This window comes from Neovison vison, chromosome 8, assembly GCF_020171115.1.
Source record: "Neovison vison isolate M4711 chromosome 8, ASM_NN_V1, whole genome shotgun sequence".
Classification (NCBI taxonomy): domain Eukaryota; kingdom Metazoa; phylum Chordata; class Mammalia; order Carnivora; family Mustelidae; genus Neogale; species Neogale vison.
Window position 1 is genome coordinate 65,699,782 of NC_058098.1, and position 18,508 is coordinate 65,718,289.

Below are 18,508 nucleotides of genomic sequence, written 5' to 3' on the forward strand. Positions count from 1 at the left end.
GGCAATTGTTAACTTTTCTTGTAGGAACTAATCAAGGTTAGCTTTGCATTAGTTTCATATTTATACTAATCTTTGCTCATGATTTCTCTGAGTTTTTTCAGTTGTTGCAAATGCATGGATATTTTGCTAAACAGTTGTTTAGTATGCCAGATATGGGTATGGCAGCACTATTTAAATGCCTTCTACAATTATAGCCATTAATAGTAGTTTTTAAAAAATGGTCAGTGAGTAAATGCAGTAGTTTTTTGGTTTTAAATAGATTCTCTGTTCAGTAAGGGTTTTGACAGAACATTAAATCAGACTTTTAATTCTTTACTGAGCTTTGTCCACATCAGAATTTATGTGTTTTCATCACTATGCTATTTTAACCTAAAAATAAGTTCAGTGGTTTTATTTTCAGCTAGGATATTGGTGTTAATACAACTGTTTAATATGTTGTCTTCGTAATTTTTTGGACTTCCTTTATAGCAAAAGAGAAGGTTAAACCTGAAGATCCTCCCTCAGATGATGATGTTCTTATTGTATATGAGTTAATACCCACCCCTGAGCAAAAAGATCTTGCAAGCAAACTTAAACTTCCTCCAACTTTCTTCTGCTATAAGAATAAACCAGATTATATTAGCGAAGAAGAAGAGGATGGTAAATCTTCTGTTATTTAAAATGCCTTCTTTTCATGCTAATCTTAGTAATGGGGGAGTATGGTTAAATTATTTAAAGCCTGCCTCTTAGAACCCAACACTGCTGTCCTTCTAGCTAAGATGTTTATCCTCAGTGTATGTATTGTAAATAGTCAATGGATGTAATGATTGAAACAACTGCATTTATTAAGTGAGGATTTTGTGGATGGCTACCATAAGTTGAGCAGGCATTTTGAGAATTGAAAGCAATCCTCATTTCCCTGTTGACTTAGAGGGATGGGGGAGTAATGAGGCAGATGGGTGTTTGATTATGGAAAACTCTGTGAGCCATACCAGAGTCTTTCAGCAGGGGAATTCCATGCTCAGGAAATTTCAGTAGGACTGGTTGAGTTTGGTGTAGAGGATTGGGTTGTGGGACATGGAGATAGGAAGATGATAGAGTAGCTCAAACAAGAAGAGAGCCTAAATAGAATTTCTATAATGACAGGAGAGGCATTAGGAATATAGAATTGGCAAAATTGGGTGTTCTTGCAATGTGGGGAGTAAGGGAAAGTATGAAGTTGAAGGATAATTCCTAGATTTCTGGCTAGAAAAATTCCTGAAACTTAATAGAAATTCCTTTTTTTAAATAAAATCAATTATACTTAAGATGAAGATTTTGAAACAGCTGTCAAGAAACTTAATGGAAAACTATATCTGGATGACTCAGAAAAATGTAGACCATTAGAAGAAAAGCTAACAGGTATGTTAAATTAAAATTACTAATTATAATGCTCTTAGAAATTTTATTCATTCATTCATTCATTTGAGGGGAAAGAGAGAAAGGGAGGGGGAGGAGCAGAGGGGAGAGAATATCTTAAGCAGGCTCCATGTCCATTGCGGAGCCAAATGTGGGCCTTGATCTCAGAACCCAGAGATCATGACCTGAGCAGAATCAAGAATCAGACACTTAACCAACTGAGCCACTCAGGTGCCCCACTAGTTAGAAAGTTTTTAAAAAATCTTCTATTTAAAAGGAATCTTCTGATCATTTTTATAATTACCAATTTTACTTATGTACTATTCCTCTCATGTTTTAAAATATTTAAAAATAATATGAAGTGTAAAACATTGTTTTCTTGGTGATCCTGTTCTCCATTACCACTCATAGGTATTGCTATCTGGGTCTATAATCTGTACATTATATTGAGAACCGTTCTTGGAAAGGACTTGGACTTCTTGTAACTTTCTTTTGCTTGTGTTCTGTGGAATTTTCAGATAATGAAAAAGAATGTGTTATTGTTTGGGAAAAGAAACCAACAGTTGAAGAGAAGGCAAAAGCAGATACATTAAAACTTCCACCTACATTTTTTTGTGGAGTCTGCAGTGATACTGATGAAGACAATGGAAATGTGGAAGACTTTCAGTCAGAATTTCAAAAAGTTCAGGACTCTCAAGTAAGAGCATCTCCATTATTTTCCTTCTGATTCAGTCACCTTTGTTGATGCAGTAGACTAGAATGTTTTTTTTACCAAATGGTGGTAATGTGTTGTGGGAAGAAAATGGATTAGACATCTACCAATCAGCATTGACCAGAGAAGAAGGAGTTTTGTTCTGCATAGAGGATTGTAAAGATTCACCTCCTATGTATGTTGGGTTTTTGTGGGGATGGGAGAGGTGGACTGAGCAGAATATCCTTTGGAGTGTTTACCACTAAGAATGATACTAATCCGTTCATTTTCCATGCAAATTAGTTTATTCTCTGGTGGGCAGAGTGTATAGGAAGTAATACTGGAGACAGTTCCTTGGCCTATAACTTGTCAATTTCATGATTTGATTACTTTCTTAGCACAACTGTAGCGATAATTTTAATAGATATCAGCACTTTGGTTATCTTAATTTGTATTTGACAGAAAATAGAAGACAAGGTTCCTGTCTAGTAATTGTTTACAGTCTAATATTGGCATGTATTCAGAATGTTCCTGCCTCCTCAAGTAATACTGGCTTTTTTTGTTGTTTTATTTTTGTTTTTGTTAGATGGTTAAAATAGAGTCCTGGAATTAGTTACACATGTAGTGGTTTTTTTTAAGGGACATGTGGCTAGAGAGAGAGATGTGGTGGTCTGAGTCTAAGAAATTTATTGTTCTTCATAGTCTCTCTGACTCTGAGGAGTCTTTGCTGGTCACCTAGGATGTGTGGGTTTAAATTGAATTCATCAGTACACATATAATTAATGGTCATTAGTTGATGTAAAGATATCACTTTCTCATTTATAACCAGATAGATTTATTTGTTGAAATCTGAAGTTTTTGCAGCAGTGATCTCATTATTTCAATCTAAAGTGTATTTCAAATCACTTAGCAGTTTCATTGTATTTACATGTATTTCATTATATTTACATTCACAATATTTAGTGACTGTTACTCTAATTCCTCACTGTTAGAGGCTTTATCATGTAGGTATTTATTCAACAAGTACAGTATAATCATATTAATAAAAACTTGGATTATACAGATTTAAACAGTGATTTAAACATGGCCTCTTATGTGCAAAACTTCTAGTAAGTTACTACTTTAACATTTATTTTAAAATTGAAAAATAATTTCAATACTGATGGACAGACTAAATTGTTGATCATTTATTCTTTTTCTACCTTGTGATGCATGCCACTTGAGCTGGCACACAAGGACTTGGTGTATTTTGTGGATATTTTATAAACCTCGCTGTTTATAGGAGTTGGAAGTATCTTATTTGAGGTGACAGTTGTGTTATTTTAAAATATTTGTGATTGTTAGAAAATATCCTCTAACACTATCACACTGTTCATTAAATAGTAGTATTAGTGGCTATCCAAAAATACTTTTGGTAACAAAGTTAAATATGATAAATCTCTTCTATAAAGGTTGGGAAAAAATGCTGCAATGAAGTATACGTTTTGGAAGAGAGCAATTACCTTTTGATACACAGAGATGAAATAGAAAACTAAAAACCATTTGAACTAAAATATGCTCTAAGAGATGTGGATTTACACTTTTTCGGAATGTATTGTTCCTGCTTTACACTCAGTTTAATTAATTTTGAATATGATATCTGTTGCTTAAAATGCCTAAGTGTACTCTCTTTATAAGCATTTACTGTGAGCTAGCACTATGCTGACAATTGGGGATACAGTATTTTTTTTTTTTTGAAGATTTATTTATTTATTTATTTGACAGACAGAGGTCACAAGTAGGCAGAGAGGCAGGCAGAGACAGAGAGAGAGGAAAGCAGGCTCCCTGCTGAGCAGAGAGCCTGATGCGGGGCTTGATCCCAGGGTCTGAGCTGAAGGCAGAGGCTTTAACCCAGTGAGCCACCCAGGTGCCCCGGGGATACAGTATTGAACAAAACAAGTAATTTGATTTGTCTGTATTGAGTTTTCCATTCAAGACCTCTAAGGTGAGGATGCATTAGGAGCTGAATTAAAACCCTTCCCCCCCACCCAAACAGTCTAGCCTACTTTTTTGGGGTAACATTTATTGTGATATAATTCACACACCATACAGTTCACCCATTTTAAAGTATATAATTCCGAGGTTTTTAGTATATTCGCCAGGTTCTGCAACCATTCACAGTCAGTTTTGAACAGTTTCATCAACTCAGGAAAAACCTCTAACCTCTATTAGTTACCACCCTTCCCCATTTCCCCCTAGTTCTTCCAGCCCTAGAAACCAGTGATGGACTACCTCTATGAGTTTGCCTACTGTGGACATTTCTTTCTTTCTTTCTTTCTTTCTTTCTTTCTTTCTTTCTTTCTTTCTTTCTTTCTTTCTCTCTCTCTCTCTCTCTCTCTCTCTTTCTTTCTTTCTCTCTCTCTCTCTTTCTTTCTTTCTTTCTTTCTCTCTTTCTCTCTTTCTTTCTTTCTTTCTTTCTCTCTTTCTCTCTTTCTCTCTTTCTCTTTCTCTCTTTCTTTCTTCCTTTCTTTCTTTCTTTCTCTCTTTCTTTCTCCCTTCCTTCCTTCCTTCCTTCCTTCCTTCCTTCCTTCCTTCCTTCATTTTATTTGCTTGTTTGACAGAGAGTGACCACAAGTAGGCAGAGAGACAGGCAGAGAGAAAGGAGGAAGCAGGCTCTCTGCTGAGCAGAGCCCGATGCTGGGCTCAATCCCAGGACCCTGGGATCATGACCTGAGCCGAGGGCAGAGGCTTTAACCCGCTGAGCCACCCAGGCGCCCCTATTGTGGACATTTCTTATAAATAACTTTTGTGTCTGGCTTCTTTAACTTAATATGTTCAAGTATATCTGCACTGTAGCATATATATGCATTTATTGATTTTTATGACTGAATAATATTCCATTGTATGGATATGCCACATTTCATTTATCCATTCATCTGTTGATGACCACTTGGGTTGGTTTTACTTTTTGGCTATTATAGTAATACTGCTGTGATAGCATAAAACATTTGACACAAACAGAATGAATTTTCTTTGCCTTGTGCTTCAGGTATGTTAAGGACTTTTTTCATTTGTAGTAACTTCTTTTATTTACAGAAGTAAAATTCACTTTTGTGAATGTGTATCTGTTTTCTCTGAGTTCTTACACATGCCTGAATTCTTATAATTCCCACCAAAGACAGGATAGAATAATTCCAACACACCCAGAATTCCTTTGTATCATCCTTTTGTAGTCAGATCCTCCCCTACCCATATCTTTTAGCAACTGCTGATCTGTTTACTGTTTCTATATTTTTGCCTTTTCCAGACCAATACATGAATGAAATCCTACAGTATAGGATTTCATATGAATAAAATCCTACAGTATAGGCATTTGTCTATCCCTAAGTAGTATTCCATTTTGTGGCTATACCACAGTTTATTCATTGATCCATGGAAGGTCATTTCCAATTTATTTTGCTTTTTTTCTAGTTTCTCAAAGTGGAGCCATTCTTCATTTCTAGTATAGTTAATGTTCTAAGTTTCTTTCTAGGAACTATTCAGCTCCATCCCAAAACTTTTACTATGTAGTATTTTCATTTTCTTTCAGTTTAAAATACTTACTTTCCTTGAGATATTCTTTTGGTACATGCATTAGGTAGTATGTTGCTCCCAAATATTTGGTGATATTCCACATATTCTGGTATTGATTTCTAGTTTAATTCCTTTATTGTCTGTGAACGTATTTTGAGTAATTTCAGTTCTTACAGGTTTAATGAAGGCTGTCTTGATTGTTGTGCACTTGAGGGGAATGTGTAGTCTGCTCTTTTGGGGTAGTGTTTTATGTTAATTAGATCAAGCTAATTGATGCTGTGCTAAGTCTTAATATATTTGACTACTTTTTTGTTTCCTTATTCTTTTTGAGAAGACTGTTGCTAGGCATAATTGTAGATTTGTCTATTTCTCCTATTAATTTTTGCTTAATGTACTTAGAAAGTGTTCCTACTGCTTCTGTTTTCTAGAAGACATTGTAGGAATTGCTAGTCTTTCTTTCTTTCTTAAATGTTTGATAGAACTCGGTACTGAAACCATTTGGTCCTGGAATGATATTAATTGATTGATGATACATTTTCTTTAGTAGATGTAGGCCTATTCAGATTATCTATTTCTTCTTCTTGAGTTTTGGTAGGTTTTGTCTTTCAAGGAATTGGTCCATTTCCTTTATGTTAATCAAATTTGTGGGTGTAATGGTGTCTGTGGTGTCTAAATTAAAATTTATTACCCTTTTAATAGCCATCAATTAAAAGTGAGTAGTGATGGCTCTTGTTTCATTTCTTTTCCTTTTTTAAAAATTAATTAGAGAGAGCACAAACAGGGGGAAGGGCAGAGGGAGAAACAGACTCCCCACTGAGCAGAGATCCGCAGGTGGGGCTCAATCCCAGGACTCCAGGATCATGACTGGAACTGGAGCCAGATGCTTTGACTGAGCCACTCAAGCGCCCCTTGTTTCATTTCTTTTTTCCTTTTTTTTTTTTGTTTTAGAGAGTTTATTTATTTATTTGACAGAGATCACAAGTAGGCAAAGAGGCAGGCAGAGAGAGAGAGAGAGAGGAGGAAGCAGGCCCTCTGCCAAGCAGAGAGCCTGATGTGGAACTCGATCCCAGGACCCTGAGATCGTGACCTGAGCTGAAGGCAGAGTCTTAACCCACTGAGCCACCCAGGTGCCCCCTTGTTTCATTTCTAATATTAATAACTTGCATCTTGTTTTCTTGGTTAACCTACTATGGGTTTATATCAGTTTTTATTGACCTTTTCAAAAAACCACTTTTGATTTTGTTGTTTTCCTCTTTTAATTTCCTGCTTTATTGATTTCTGCTATACTTTTCATTTTTTCTCATCTTCTTGCTTTAATTTTATATTGCTCTTCTTTCTCTAGTTTCTTAAGGTAGGAGTTCATTGATTTTAGATTTTTTTTCTTAAAGATTTTATTTATTTGAGAGAGAGAGGGAGGGAGAGAGCATAAGGCCAGGGGAGAGGCAGAAGGAGAGGGAGAAGCAGACTTCCCACTGAGCAGGGATCCTGATGGAGAGCTCAGTCTAGGAACCCTGTGATCATGACCTGAGCCAAAGTCACATGCTTTTAACTGACTGAACCACCCAGGCACCCCACTGATCTTCTTAATGTATGCATTCAGTACTATAAATTTTCCCTTCCTTGGTTTTGTTGCATTTTGTAAGTTTTGATAAGTTGTAGTTTCATATTTATTTAAAGATATTTTTGATTTAGAGGCCTTTGTATATATGTATTATTTTTTAAAAATGGGTTGTTTAATCTCTTAATATTTGGAATTTCTCCAGCTATATTTCTGGTAATGATTTCTACCTTAATTCCTTTGTTGACTGAGTATATATACTTTGTATGATTTCTGTTCTATTTAATTTGTTGAGGTGCATTTTATGGGCCAGAATGTGGTTTTTTTTGGGTAAATCATCTGTGTTGTTTTCTGTTACTGTATTTTTTCATTTGTAAAATTCCCACTTGACTCTTTTTATACCTTCAGTTTTTTTTGCTGAGAACTTGTTATCTTTTCATTTATTTTAAATAATATTTGCCCTTATATCCTGGAGCATTGTTACAATAGCTTCTTTAAAGATTTTTTCTGCTCATTTTTTCTGCTCATTCAACACATGGATCATTTCATGACAACCCCGAACCCCTGGCCAAGGAGAGTTGGCTTTTCTTGGGAATTTTTTCCATCTCTGTCATTGCAGCTTCAGTTTTGAAGCTTCTCTAGCACCCAGGCCGGAATATGGGTTGGTAGGGAAGGAAATACCCTGGAAGGTTCTTACCACCGGATTATAACTCAAGTCTTGGGGTTCTTTTTTTTTTTTTTAAATATTTATTTATTTGACAGACAGAAATCACAAGTAGGCAGAGAGGTAGGCAGAGAGAGGAGGAAGCAGACTCCCTGTGGAGCAGAGAGCTCGACGTGGGGCTTGATCCCAGGACCCTGGGATCATGACCTGAGCCGAAGGCAGAGGCTTTAACCCACTGAGCCACCCAGGTGCCCCAAATCTTGGGGTTCTTAATCCCCCTGCTTTATCCACCTTTCAGAGGCTTTTTATACTTGCTTTATCTGTTTCAGTCCAGTTGAATAGTAAAGATGGAGTGTAGAATGGGAGAGATAAGGTGAAGTGTGTTTATTCCATTATGTCTAGAATTCTCAAGTCCTCAATTTCTTTTAAAATAGGAATATGATCCTTTTTGTCAGTCAGTATTTAATGGCATAGTTATTTTTTTACTTCCTTTTTGCAGAAATCCCAGAGTGAAGAAATAGCTAACACGGCTGACAGTATGTATACACGTGGGAGTAAAGTGACTGCACCATTTTTATGTAAATCTGAAGAACCTGGTTTTATTACCAAATCTGTTAGTTCACCACCTGTTTCTTCTGGAACTGTGGATAAACCTGTAGATTTGTCTGCTAGAAAGGAAAATGATGCAGATTCTACAAGCCAAGGTAAAATTTAATACGTTTACAAAAATCTTTTAGGTGTACATTACCATTACATAACGTCACATAATGTCACCTAAGTCTGTATTTGAGAAAATAGACTCAAATGTCAATTCTAAAAACTCCCTTCCCTTAAAACACATTTGAAACGTATAAAGGGGCATGAAATGTCTGTAATAATAACCAGAAAATCATACTACCTTGTCAACAAAGATAATAAACATGTATTTTTATTGTTAGAGTTGTGGTTATTAAGGAATATGAAGCACTGTGACTCTGACCTTTCTACCTGAGAATAAATAACAAGTCTTGCCTAGTGGAGATTTTTCTTCGTGATAGGAATATTTGAATATTGTTTGAATTATCATTGAAGTATATTAAAATTTATATATGAAGTAATTGTGGATATTACAATAAGGTGGTTAAATTTTTATGGTATTACCTTAGTGTCTTTTTCTCTGTGTGCTTCATTAGATTAATCAGTTACAGTAATCAAACCTGATAGGCTTTCCTCTGTGTTTTTTCATTTCAGTTGATATTGAGGGTGGGAATCTTTTATAATATATTCCTTTAAAATTGCTTGTCTATTTTACCAAATTTGTTTCAGAAGTAGTCTTGAGTAATGCACAATTACTATATTTATAGGCACTTGAGAGTCCTAATATGTTAGAAGAGGAAGTAATTTCAGACCTAAAAATCTCATGTTTTCAGAAAATAAAAGTAGGGCTTAGGAATCTAAGAGATCATGTAGCTACACATTGTCAGGATTAAGACCCCCAAACTCCTGGTGACAAGATGTGAAAGATTTAAAAAAAAATTTTTTTTTTATTTTGAGCTTACTTAGAATAGAGAACAGAAAAATTCTTTATGCAGGTCTTTCCTGAAACCCGCCTGTGAATGAAAGTTTTAGATTATAGAAAACTGTAAATTCTATTATCTGGCTTAGTATAGATCTACATCTCATTTTTATTTATTTTTTTTTAAGATTCTATTTATTTATTTGACAGAGAGCGAGCGAGAGAGGGAGCACAAGCAGGGGGAGCAAGAAAGGGAGAAGCGGGCCCTCTGCCGAGGAGGGCACCTGATGCAGGGCTTGATTCCAGGACTTATGATCTGACCTGAGGGCAGATGCTTAATGACTGAGCCACCCAGGTGCCCTACACTTTTAAAAAAGATTTTTGGTGTGCTGTTGGTATAGTTTGTCATGAGAATAGTACCTGTACACATTACACTGAAGAAGTTCAAAATTGGTTTTTGAACTTTTGAACTCAAAATTGTATTTTGCAACTTTAGAGAATTTTGTATTTTGTCCTTTAGAGAAATAATCAGAAGACAAATGCTTCACACCACACACCCAAACCCTTTGGTGGTATAGAACATCCCAACCCATTCTCTCTGGGTCCTGGGTAAAAGTTTTGATGTTCAGTATATATTAAATGAAATGTTAAATTATTCTTTTCCTTTTGCCAGTGGAAAGCAAAACAGTTTCATTTGGATTTGGAAGTAGCGCAGGACTGTCATTTGCAGACTTGGCTTCCAGTAATTCTGGGGATTTTGCTTTTGGTTCTAAAGGTAAGATCAAGAGGAGAGATTTTAAAGATGTTACAGAATCCAACACAAATGAAAGAACTAGTCTTTGCCACAGTGTTGTAACTAAGTTGGACATTTCTTCCCTCATCTCACTTTCCATTTTGTTTAAGGGTTTTAATGAGGAAGGACTTTTATATTTTACTATTATTTTTGACATTTATTAATATAAACCATAAGAATTTTCTCTCTTTTTTTTTTTTCCAATTTATTTATTTTCAGAAAAACAGTATTCATTATTTTTTCACCACACCCAGTGCTCCATGCAAGCTGTGCACTCTGTAATACCCACTACCTGGTACCCCAACCTCCCACCCCCCCCGCCACTTCAAACCCCTCAGATTGTTTTTCAGAGTCCATAGTCTCTCATGGTTCATCTCCCCTTCCAATTTACCCAAAAGCACATACCCTCCCCAATGTCCATAACCCTACCCCCCCTTCTCCCAACCCCCCTCCCCCCAGCAACCCACAGTTTGTTTCGTGAGATTAAGAGTCACTTATGGTTTGTCTCCCTCCCTATCCCATCTTGTTTCATGGATTCTTCTCCTACCCACTTAAGCCCCCATGTTGCAAGAATTTTCTCTTAATTCACTATAAATCCTGTTGGTAATCTTTTCCATCCTGAAATGTAGAACCATCTTTCCAGTTTTGGAATTACCTTGATTTTGGTGCATTGTTCTTTTTTTTTTTTTTTTAAAAGATTTTATTTATTTATCAGAGAGAGAGAGAGAGGGAGAGAGAGCGAGCACAGGCAGACAGAATGGCAGGCAGAGGCAGAGGGAGAAGCAGGCTCCCTGCCGAGCAAGGAGCCCGATGTGGGACTCGATCCCAGGATGCTGGGATCATGACCTGAGCCGAAGGCAGCTGCTTAACCAACTGAGCCACCCAGGTGTCCCTGGTGCATTGTTCTTTTAATTATACTTTTGGATTTGGTTTTAGTGAATATTTCAGATTTGTGCATCTCTTTTTTAAGGAAATGACTTTATAGTTCTCTATTTTTCTAGTTGCCTTGATCAAGTTTGAATATAAGGCTTGTGCTGATTTATCACTATAAATTTATGGTTGATGAGGTTTCCCATCTTTTTCAGTGGTTTTCTGTTTTTAGTGCATTTTGTCTCATTTGTAGAAAATAATATATTACTTGATTGTTTCCAGTTTATTGGTATATTACTTTCGTTTTCTTTTAATGACTTTCATATTTTTCTGATTATAGCACAACCTAAGTTGTTCTTATACAAGATGCTTCATTTGTGGAATAAATGTTATTGAAAATATATACTTAATATTTATGTAATTCAGAATAGCATGCTTCCCACCCACATGCTCACACTTCTTTCACATCACCTGCCTTTTATAGACGCACGTGTAAAACTTTCAGAAATTACCTTCAGGTATTGTTTGTTATGCTGGAATTCATATCCTCACCGATGTCAAGTTGCTGTATATTTTTTTAATGTATGGTAGCCTGAAGTCAGAAGATAATGAGCCCTTATAGATATAGTTATCCATATACAAAAAACTTAACAAATAAAAGTTGATGAGTTAGGATGCTTGGTTTTCAGTGTAACCTTTTCAAAGTACTCTATCCATACTGTGCAGTTAAGTGTGAAATAGGCTAGACTCAAACCTCATGACATTTACTTCTCACCACCACTTGTCATTTTTTGCTGAGGTGATTTACCAAGTTCTTTGTTAACTACATTTCTTACTTTGTTTTCTTCTTAGATCTGGCAGGAATTTGTGCTGTCTTTTCAAAGAAGTACATTTTGGTTTGGACAGTTCTCCTTTTGTTTATGTTTTTGATTAATCTTTAGCTTTTTTCATTACTTTTCTTTTAAATTAGTTTTTTTTTTTTAAGAGGTCATAAATTTCACCAGAATGTGGGTATCCATCTTCCTTACTCCTTCCCTCTCTCTCTCCCTCCCACCCTCCCTCTCTTCCCTCCTTCCTTTTGTTCTTTCTTTTTTAAATATATAACTTGTTTCTGGCATTGCATGGACCTTTCTGATTTTAAACTTTCTGTTTTGGTTGGTTTTTAAGTTCAGAGGAATCTTTTTTTTCCTCTTCTTACTGCATATTCTTTTCTATAATGATTTTTTTTTTTTAATCTGCTCCTGTTCATTTTTTGTTGTTATTTTTGTTTTTTGTTTTTTTTTAAACTCATTTTCTTTGTAAGCTCTATTCACATAGGTATGTCAATCATTCCACATCTGTTTTGTAATATTTAATACAGAAACTAAGAGAATAATAAGGGAGTTCCTGTTTAAAGATCACCTGCCTTTGTCAGTAATCACTATTTTATCATATTTCCTTCAGATTTTGTCATGTTTTTATAAACCTGTTCATATAGTAGAAGTCTCCTATGTGCTGTTGCCTAGAATTGTTACTGTGAAATTGTGATTATTGACATGTATAACTTTATATTTTTACTATAAAATTCTTCCTCCTGGTTTTCAAAAAACCTTGGCTTCATATTAAAATTTCCTGGGAGGTTTTTCATTTTTTGTTTTTTTTTTAAAGAAAACAAAACATTATATTGGACTCTCTGGGCGTGGTAGCCTAGGCGTTGATATCTTAAAAGTTCCTGTGTGATTCTTAAAATTCACCCAGCATTAAGAACCACTGAGACATTTTGGAATTTTTCTGCCATACCTCTCAAGGGTCTTATGGGGTAATTAAAAATTTTTCTTTGCTTAGGAGTTCCTGAACCAGCTTTGTTTTCTGTTTTTTTGTTTTTAAGAAAGAGAAAGAAGAGAGTGTGTGTGCATATATGCAAGAGCTTTGGTGGGAGGCAAAGTGACGGGGGAGAGAGAATATTAAGCAGGCTTCACGCCCAGCGCAGAGCCTTTGTGCATGATCTCACAACCCTGAGATCCTGACCTAAGCCAAAACCAAGAGTTGGTTGCTTGACCAACTGAGCCACTAGGCACCCCTCTTTTGCAATATCTTCCTAAGGACTTTTGTCTTCTTTCTCTTTTTGAGTTTTTTTTTCCTCTCTCTTTTTTTTTTCCCCTCCCCACTAAATCTGGCTTAGAGGGAGTTACTGTTAATAGATATTCATTCTGTGCTTTCTTTAAGGTGCTGAGTTACTTTTTAAATGATCTGTGATATTTTTGCCCCTTAAGAGTTTTTAGCACTGGGTATGGAATTTTCTAAGACAGTGATTCATCAACAAGTGATGAAAAGCTAAGAGATGTTTCTTTCCTCTAAGACAGTGAGGCTGAAATGGGGAGGAGGAAGTAACTAGTTTCCATCTTCTCCAAGGCCCAAGGGAGAATAACAATCTTTGTTTCTCGGCATGGGAATAGGGAGTCTACAGCACCAACAGCCTGGTATCCCTTGAGGATAGTTGGGAGTCAGTGAGCTTCTCCCTGTGCTACCTTCTACCACCTGGCTAAGAAATCTAAGCTGCAACAGTAGTTACTTCAGGAAGAAGCTGAGGTAGAAAAGCTATAAATGTGTTTAGGCTGCTTTGACTGCTTTGGAAGTAGCAGGTGTGGCCTCTTTGAGAGGACATTTTTAGGTTCAAAAGTTATTTTTCTTATGTGATAAAATGTTTTATGAGGTAAATTACCTTTGGAGCTGAGCTAATTGTTCAAAATTCTGGGGTGTGTGTTAAGAATATGCTTCGTTACTGAAAGTTCTTGCATAGTTCAGTATCATGAAATTTGCCTGAGGCTCAGATGATCTTATCTTTGTAGCTCAAAGCATAAACAGTACTCTGTACTGTGAGTAGTACTGTGTGCTCACTATATGAGTTAAATTTGTCAGACTAATACAATTTTAAGCATTTTTACTAAAAGTATATGTCATATCACTGGAAATTACAGGCCTCAAGAAAGTAACAGGGGGATTAAAAGCATAGAAAATTTGATACCACTGTTTAAATATCCTAATTTATTCATCAGATAAGAATTTCCAGTGGGCAAATACTGGAGCAGCTGTGTTTGGAGCACAGTCAACCAGTAAAGTTGGCGAAGATGAAGATGGTAGTGATGAAGAAGTAGTTCACAATGAAGATATCCATTTTGAACCAATAGTGTCATTACCTGAGGTAAACATTAAAAGAATGGAACTAAACTTGACATAGGCTTGACTTGCAGGACTAACTTTGTTTGCATTTCTTTCAGAATATTTACCCTTTCAAGTGGAGGCAATATATATCTCCATACATATATCTCCCAGTTTTTTATATTTTTATATATATATATATAATATATGACACATATATAAATACAAATTCTACATGAAATTTTTGGGAAGAACTAAGTTTTTTTCATATATTTTTAGAATATCTTGTTTTCATAATATAATTCTGGAAGTTAAAAGTATCCAGTCTCATACTTGCCAAAATTCTTCTAATAAAAAGGACAAGAATGTTATTTTAGGCAAATTACTTTGTCAGTTTTCATCTACAGTCAGTAGTTGATAATTTCTCTTTAAGAACACTTTTTGGAATCTCTTCTGTCCCGTAAAACAATGTATTTACTTTCCAAAAGTAGGAAGAATACTATATAAGAGAAATATTTCATGACAAATCAGGTCTTTACTGCTTCATCCAAATCAGATGTATTCCTAGCCCTTGGAATTTATCTTGATACTATAGTTCAAATTCCGTTAATGTCATTGCAACGACAATATTGTGTGGAATTTGGTTCTTTGGAATTTTTCATGTAATATGTTAAAAGCAGCAGCTTATAATTTTATTTGCTGTCATAGGTAGAAGTAAAATCTGGAGAAGAAGATGAAGAAATTTTATTTAAAGAGAGAGCCAAACTCTATAGATGGGATCGAGAGGTCAGTCAGTGGAAAGAGCGTGGTGTAGGAGACATAAAGATTCTTTGGCATACAATGAAGAATTACTACCGGATCCTAATGAGAAGAGACCAGGTTTTTAAAGTGTGTGCAAACCATGTCATCACCAAAACAATGGAATTAAAACCCTTGAATGTTTCGAACAATGCTTTAGTTTGGACTGCCTCAGATTATGCTGGTGAGTTCTATATGCAAATGCTACTTTTTACTTTTTTGGTCTTTTCTAAAATCCATAACAAATATGTAAGATAGCTTATAACAGTTATTTTAATATTAAGGTTGTCCCTATGTTGTTTTGTTTTGTTTAATAGATGGAGAAGCCAAAGTGGAACAGCTTGCAGTAAGGTTTAAAACCAAAGAAATGGCTGATTGTTTTAAAAAAAAATTTGAAGAATGTCAACAGAATTTATTGAAACTCCAAAAAGGACAAGTATCACTGACAGCAGAGTTATCGAAGGAGACAAATCCTGTGGTGTTTTTTGATGTTTGCGCAGACGATGAACCTCTAGGACGTATAACCATGGAATTATTTTCAAACATTGTTCCTCAGACTGCAGAGAACTTCAGAGCACTCTGCACTGGAGAGAAAGGCTTTGGCTTCAAGAACTCCATTTTTCACAGAGTAATTCCAGATTTTGTTTGCCAAGTAAGTATTTAATTGTGTATCACAGTTGAAGTCTAGAAAGTGAACCACACGAACTTGGGAAATTTTGAGTGTTTCTCTTCACCTGGAATTTTCTTAAGATTTCTTTAAGCTTTTCTGCATATTAGTTGGTGTCACATCCAACTTCCTATCCCTACAAAAACTTTCAACGTAAAATGGTTTAAATTTCTGATACCTTGAAACCTGCTAGAAATTGAGGGTAGGCAAACGACCTTTTCATTTTTGTCTTCAAAAATGGGTATTTCTTAGTTTTCAAACCACATTCTCAAGGAAGTCGCATTTTTAGGACTTGACATTGTAGTGGTAGATCTGTGGTATTTTATTATTTTCTTCAAAATTCTTAATAATTGAAATCTTCTTTCAGGGGGGAGATATCACCAAACATGATGGAACAGGAGGACGATCTATCTATGGAGATAAATTTGAAGATGAAAATTTTGATGTGAAACATACTGGTCCTGGCTTACTATCAATGGCCAATCGAGGCCGGGATACCAATAATTCTCAGTTTTTTATAACACTGAAAAAAGCAGAACATTTGGACTTTAAGCATGTAGTATTTGGGTTTGTTAAGGATGGCATGGATACTGTGAAAAAGATTGAATCATTTGGCTCTCCTAAAGGGTCTGTTAGTCGAAGAATTAGTATCACAGAATGTGGACAGTTATAAAATCATTGTTTTTTCTAGTAAATTTTACCTGTATAAACAGTTGAATTGAAGCTTAGCTGTTGTGACAATATGGTAATAATTATGTTCAGCTTTTGAAAATGGACGTTTCCAATGTATAAATGTACAATTGCAGCTTATAGCTGTTGTCACTTTTTAATGTGTTATAATTGACCTTGCATGGTGTGAAATAAAAGTTTAAACACTGGTGTAAATCAGGTGTACTTGTGTTTATGTACTCCTGACATATCTGTATTAAAATGGAATAATACTAATCTTGTTAAAAGCAATAGACCTTCTCAAACTATTGAAGGAATATGATATATGCAATTTAATTTTACCTTTTAAGATACTGAATTTCCTGCATGGATAAATTTACCATTTGAATAAAGGGACCACAACTTGGATGATTTTTATTTTAGATTTGAAATATATTTGGTAATTTTAAATATTGGTGTGCTCATTTATGCATAGAGACTCACTTATGAATGGGTAGAGCCACAGAGGGTAGAGACTTAACCAAAGTGCTCTTCTATAATCCTTGCACCTCCTGTATAGTTAAATTAACTTTTAAGTAGAGTACCTTCTTTTCTTAAATGATATGTAGTTTCCTGTGCCCTTTCAAAGGTATTAAATTAATTTTTACATTTTAAACAAGTATTTCCTTAGTTTTTTTTTAAATTTTTGTTTTTTTTAACTTCTCTGTCATCTGTTTCTACTACCTCAAACTGCAGCTTGGTTCTGATAGAACTTGAATTTTTCCTTGCAGTTGTTGTGATAAAGTATGACTATTTTAAAAAGGTCTATACCATGTTCTTTGGTTAAAGATTTGCTTTATACTAGATTGTTGCAGTACCTTTTTCTGGTGAATTTTGTAGCAAAAATAAAGTGACAATTGTTAACAGCCATGACATTTAAAAAACTTATTACTTGTGCATCTAGTTGTTTGTTCATCCTAGAGCCAAAGTGAAGAGGACAGTTAAGTTCTGTAAATCAGACTACCACATAATTTCCAAGGCTCCCAAGAAAGTGACTTCAAGTTTGATACATACACACTAAAAATTTATTTGAAAATGATTAGTATCAAAAGGCAAACTGCGCTAAAAACGTGGTGGAGGGAGTTAGTGAGGGGGAGATGTTCTCATCAGCCTACTCAATATGCAACTATAAGGAATCTAGAGCACAAAATACTGTGTATTCTGATTACCAACAGTGACTACCCTCCTGTGTTCCCCCCAACTGCCTTGACTTTCTATTCTTGTCTCATTAGAAATCTGTTTAAAACAGAGTATAAAAAAATTATTTGTACATTGTAAGTAATATTTGATGGCAAAGAGTATTGGTATAAATGATTTTCAGGTAACTACTTTTAAAAATGATCTTCTTAACCTTTGGCATTTGAAGAACTTGATACTCCAGAGAATCTAGGACTTGTTAGTCCAGATTGTCGAGAATGTCCAGAATGTTGAACATTCACAATTTAGAAGAGTAAAGGATCACACTAGTGTAATTGTATAAATGAGAAAAATTAAGTGGTTATTCAGTTATTCCTTTCAATTAGTCTCGGTTTAATAGAGGATTTGGGTTGGTATACCATCCCAATATATATTGAGCATGTACAAATGCCTGGCCCTGTTCTGGGTGTTGGGAAAAGCTGTTAAAAAAAAAAAAGTACATGCTCTTACATTCATTACATTGATACAGGGAATTCACATTCTAATACTGCTTTTTTTTTTTTTAAGATTTTATTTATTTATTTGACAGAGATCAGAAGCAGGCAGAGAGGCAGGCAGAGAAGGAAGCAGGCCCCCCGCTGAGCAGAGCGCCTGATGTGGGGCTATCTGATCCGAGGACCCTGGGATCATGACCTGAGCCAAGTCAGAAGGTTAATCCGCTGAGCCACCCAGGCACCCCCTCTAATACTGCTTTTTTTTTTTTTTTTTTAAAGATTTTATTTATTTGACAGAGATCACAAGTAGGCATAGAGAGAGGAGGAGGCAGGCTCCCTGCTGAGCAGAGAGCCCGCTGCGGGGCTTGATCCCAGGACCCTGGGATCATGACCTGAGCCGAAGGCAGAGGCTTTAACCCACTGAGCCACCCAGGCGCCCCTCTAATACTGCTTTTTTAAGATACATATGGAACCCAGGCCAATGGCAGGGCAAGTAAGGGAGTAATCCTTTTTAAGAATTCTGTGCTTTGGAGTACGATGTATTCTTGATTTTTGCCTTTTTACAG

At 35.5% G+C, this 18,508-nt stretch overlaps 1 protein-coding gene across 2 annotated transcripts in view; it reads left to right on the forward strand.

Annotated features, from left to right (window-relative positions):
- The window catches only part of RANBP2 (RAN binding protein 2), an 85,445-nt gene extending 68,246 nt beyond the window's left edge, over nt 1-17,199 (forward strand). For both annotated transcript variants that reach the window (XM_044263798.1, XM_044263797.1), the window contains 9 exons: nt 469-639; nt 1,288-1,380; nt 1,896-2,074; nt 8,342-8,546; nt 10,011-10,112; nt 14,036-14,181; nt 14,847-15,120; nt 15,254-15,588; nt 15,971-17,199. In XM_044263798.1, coding sequence (XP_044119733.1) covers nt 469-639; nt 1,288-1,380; nt 1,896-2,074; nt 8,342-8,546; nt 10,011-10,112; nt 14,036-14,181; nt 14,847-15,120; nt 15,254-15,588; nt 15,971-16,276 — 1,811 coding nt within the window. In that variant the 3' untranslated portion in view covers nt 16,277-17,199. The remainder of the gene's footprint in view (nt 1-468; nt 640-1,287; nt 1,381-1,895; nt 2,075-8,341; nt 8,547-10,010; nt 10,113-14,035; nt 14,182-14,846; nt 15,121-15,253; nt 15,589-15,970) is intronic.
- The last annotated feature ends 1,309 nt before the right edge of the window (nt 17,200-18,508 follow it).